General features: G+C 39.0%; 1 protein-coding gene across 1 annotated transcript; it reads left to right on the top strand.

Moving 5' to 3' along the window:
* The first annotated feature begins 1,676 nt into the window (after nt 1-1,676).
* LOC103581710 (olfactory receptor 4C6-like) lies at nt 1,677-2,557 on the top strand. Its single transcript, XM_008563480.1, has one exon. It carries the CDS (start codon nt 1,793-1,795, stop codon nt 2,555-2,557), a length of 765 nt encoding a protein of 254 aa, XP_008561702.1. The 5' UTR covers nt 1,677-1,792.
* Nucleotides 2,558-3,357: the final 800 nt, after the last annotated feature.

Genomic DNA, 3,357 nt, shown 5'->3' on the forward strand with positions numbered 1-3,357 from the left:
ATGTTTTGTGAGTAAGTGGGATAAATATTCCAGCTGATGAAGGTGAAGGCAGGCATGGGAGGAGGAGATTGGTTGACAGAGGGCATGGACGGGGTAGGAGACAACCAATCTCATACTGCAAGATGAGGAAACTGAGGCTCAAAAATGCCAACAACGTGCGCAAAGAACAGACCAAGCTAGTGATTCAACCTGGAATAGAACCTACTTCTCCTTTTCTAACTCCCAAGACAGTGCTCATCATACTTCACAGAGGCTGTTGTAAGAAAGAGCTAAGTTCTTGGGCTGGAGGCAGAATATGAGATTAACTCATATATGGCACTTCCGCAGTCTCCTGTGGCCGCTCTGCACTTTGTGTAAGGGGTGGGGGTATTGGGGGGTGGATATTGAATAGCTAGGGTGCCCTCTTAGCATTCACAGAGTGGTAAAATCTAAATTCCAATGTGAAGTTATGCTCTTCGCAAAATTCCTAAGATGTCACAGCAGGCATCTGCTTAAAAGTTTCTGGTAATTTAAAGCATGTTTTCATTGCATCTTAATCGCAGGAGTATCTTCCCTGGACCACCACATAATCTGTTCTGTTTTCTGGTGGTGGAACACACAAGGTGCAATTTGAATTGTGTAATGAAAATGACAGCTCCACAATGTACTAACTATATAATCTTATGCAAGAGCTTTAACTTTTTAAGTCAGTTTTTCCTTATAACCTAAGTAGTAAGCTACCTATCTCATGTGATACCATGAGGTTATATGAAGTTATCCATCAAATGTATTTGAATGAGGTAATACATCAAATGAAGTAATATGTCATCACAGTGCCCAGCAATCATTTAGCTGTTATGATTATTATGTTCAGGGATCCTTTGTTACATGGTGGGAACAGATGAAACTAAATTTCAGCTGGTTCAGATTCAAGTCAGTTTCATTGTAGGTACAAATTTTTCCTAGACCAGCAAGGGTTGTAATTTTCATCATTTAACAAAATATTTATCAGGAATTATATGATAACTAGTTTTAGGTATATGTTGATATTTTAAAATTTGGAAGCAAAGCACAAAATTACAGAAGAATTACCACATTTTCTGAAAAAGAGCACAGAAAAAATCACCCATTTCATTGGATTGTTTCTGAGATACAAAAGGATATTCATTGTAATGTACTTAGTGCAGTTATTGGTGAATGATAAGTCCAAGCACAGTTTCTGGAGAAGCAATGTTGGTGTTTGAGGGCACTGATACTGAAGTCAGAAAATGTGGTTCACATTCCCTGCTGCTCTGCTCACTAGCTATGCAGCCTTCGTTAAGTTTTCTAAACTCTGAAGAGGCAGTTTTTTCAACTGTAACATAAAGCTAATCAGTATTATTTTGATGCCTGAATTGAGGTAAGTGCTCAAAAAAAGTTAATTATTAATAATAACAATCATAAAGGTAGAAGAAAGAGGAAGAGCAACCTATTGTGCTTGGAAGAACAATTTAGAAAGAGAGGAGAAAAGGCTTGGGGAAATCTTGCATTCATGAAGTTATCTGTCTTTTAAGTTCCATATTTAGCACATTCTTAAGTCAAATGCTCAGATGGTGAATATATATAAAAAAAAAAAACAGCAAGTTCTCAGGGGTCTTGGAACGAATTAATCATTATCAATCATATGTTGCTCTTTTAGGTTTCCTAACTCTCAACTAGAACTCATATCAGCACCTGATAATTGGAAAATCAAAACAATGTGACAGAATTCATTCTTTTGGGTCTTACAGAGAGCCGGGAGCTGCAGAAAATATATTCTGCTGTGTTTCTAATCATGAACGTGGTCACGGTGTTGGGAAATCTGCTCATCGTTGTAACCATGATCACAAGTCAGAGTCTGAGATCCCCCATGTATTTTTTTCTCACCTTTCTGTCCATTTCGGATGCCATCTTCTCTTCTGTCATTGCCCCCAAGATGATTGTGAACTCCCTGTCTGAGAGCACTACCATCTCCCTTGAAGGCTGCATGACCCAGCTCTTTGTGGCACATTTCTTTGGTGGTGTGGGGATCCTACTTCTCATTGTGATGGCCTATGACTGCTACGTGGCCATCTGTAAGCCCCTGCACTACAGGAGCATCATGAGTCCTCGGGTGTGCTGCCTGATGGTGGGAGGGGCTTGGCTGGGGGGCTCCATGCATGCCACGATACAGCTTCTCTTCATGTACCAGATACCCTTCTGTGGCCCCAATGTCATTGATCACTTTATGTGTGACTTGTTTCCTTTGTTGAAACTTGCCTGCATGGACACCCACATCTTGGGCCTCTTTGTCACCCTCAACAGTGGGGTGATGTGCATGGCCATCTTCCTCATCCTCATCACCTCCTACATGGTCATTCTCTGTTCTCTAAAGTCCTGCAGCTCTGAAGAGAGGCGCAAAGCCCTCTCCACCTGTGGCTCCCACCTCACAGTGGTGGTGTTGTTCTTTGTGCCGTGTATTTTCTTGTACATGACGCCTGTGGTCACTTACTCCATAGACAAGGCAATGGCTGTGTCTGATTCAATCATCACACCCNCTCAGAGATGCCTTCCCCAATGACTCTATTCAAAATTTCTTCCACTCCTTTCATTTTTCTCTATCTCAACATCTTCTTTATTTTCTTAGTAACAATATTCAAAAGTATAACATTTTGTATAATTACCAGTTTACTTTCTTTACTTTTCATCCCCCTGTTTAGACTGGTTGCTTTATTTAATTTTGGTACCTCTCTGGATTAAAATAATAGATATGTGGTAAATGATATAGAATGTTTTCCAAATAACTAAATACGGATGTTTAGGAAAGAAAAGGAGACAATCAGTAATTAAAAAATAAACAAAAAAAGCCAGGTTGATCATTAGAGTAGAATTCATGAAAATGAAGGACTATACTTATTTCTTGATTTCATATTGGATAGTCAGAGAAAGATTCTATTAGCAGAAAATATTTCAGCTGATTTTCAATTCTGCTGAGGTTTCCTTAGGAAAAGTGATGAAATATATAATCAATAAGTTCAATAATAATGACAAGCACCAATAATTTATGAAAATGGTGAGAAGGAAACAGCCCTCTGAGGGTTGGTGGATTGGAGATTCCAGAGAAAAAGAACTCCCATGAGGGAACTGCCAGCATATGTTCAAGGAAATGGATGAAACATAATGATCCAAGTAGAGACTAGAAAAGATCAGAAATGTAGGCAAGGGTCACATCTTATAGTGCCAATACATCTAATTTCTAGCCTTTTTTGAAGCCCCAGTAAAAATGATTGTCATTGTTACTCTTTAAAATTCTGAGAAGTTAAAAATTATTTCAGAAGACAGATTGACTCCAACTTTTGTTCTGCAGTGGAGTTGAGTACC

The sequence above is a fragment of the Galeopterus variegatus genome, unplaced genomic scaffold, assembly GCF_000696425.1.
Source record: "Galeopterus variegatus unplaced genomic scaffold, G_variegatus-3.0.2 Scaffold13733, whole genome shotgun sequence".
In the NCBI taxonomy this organism is placed as follows: domain Eukaryota; kingdom Metazoa; phylum Chordata; class Mammalia; order Dermoptera; family Cynocephalidae; genus Galeopterus; species Galeopterus variegatus.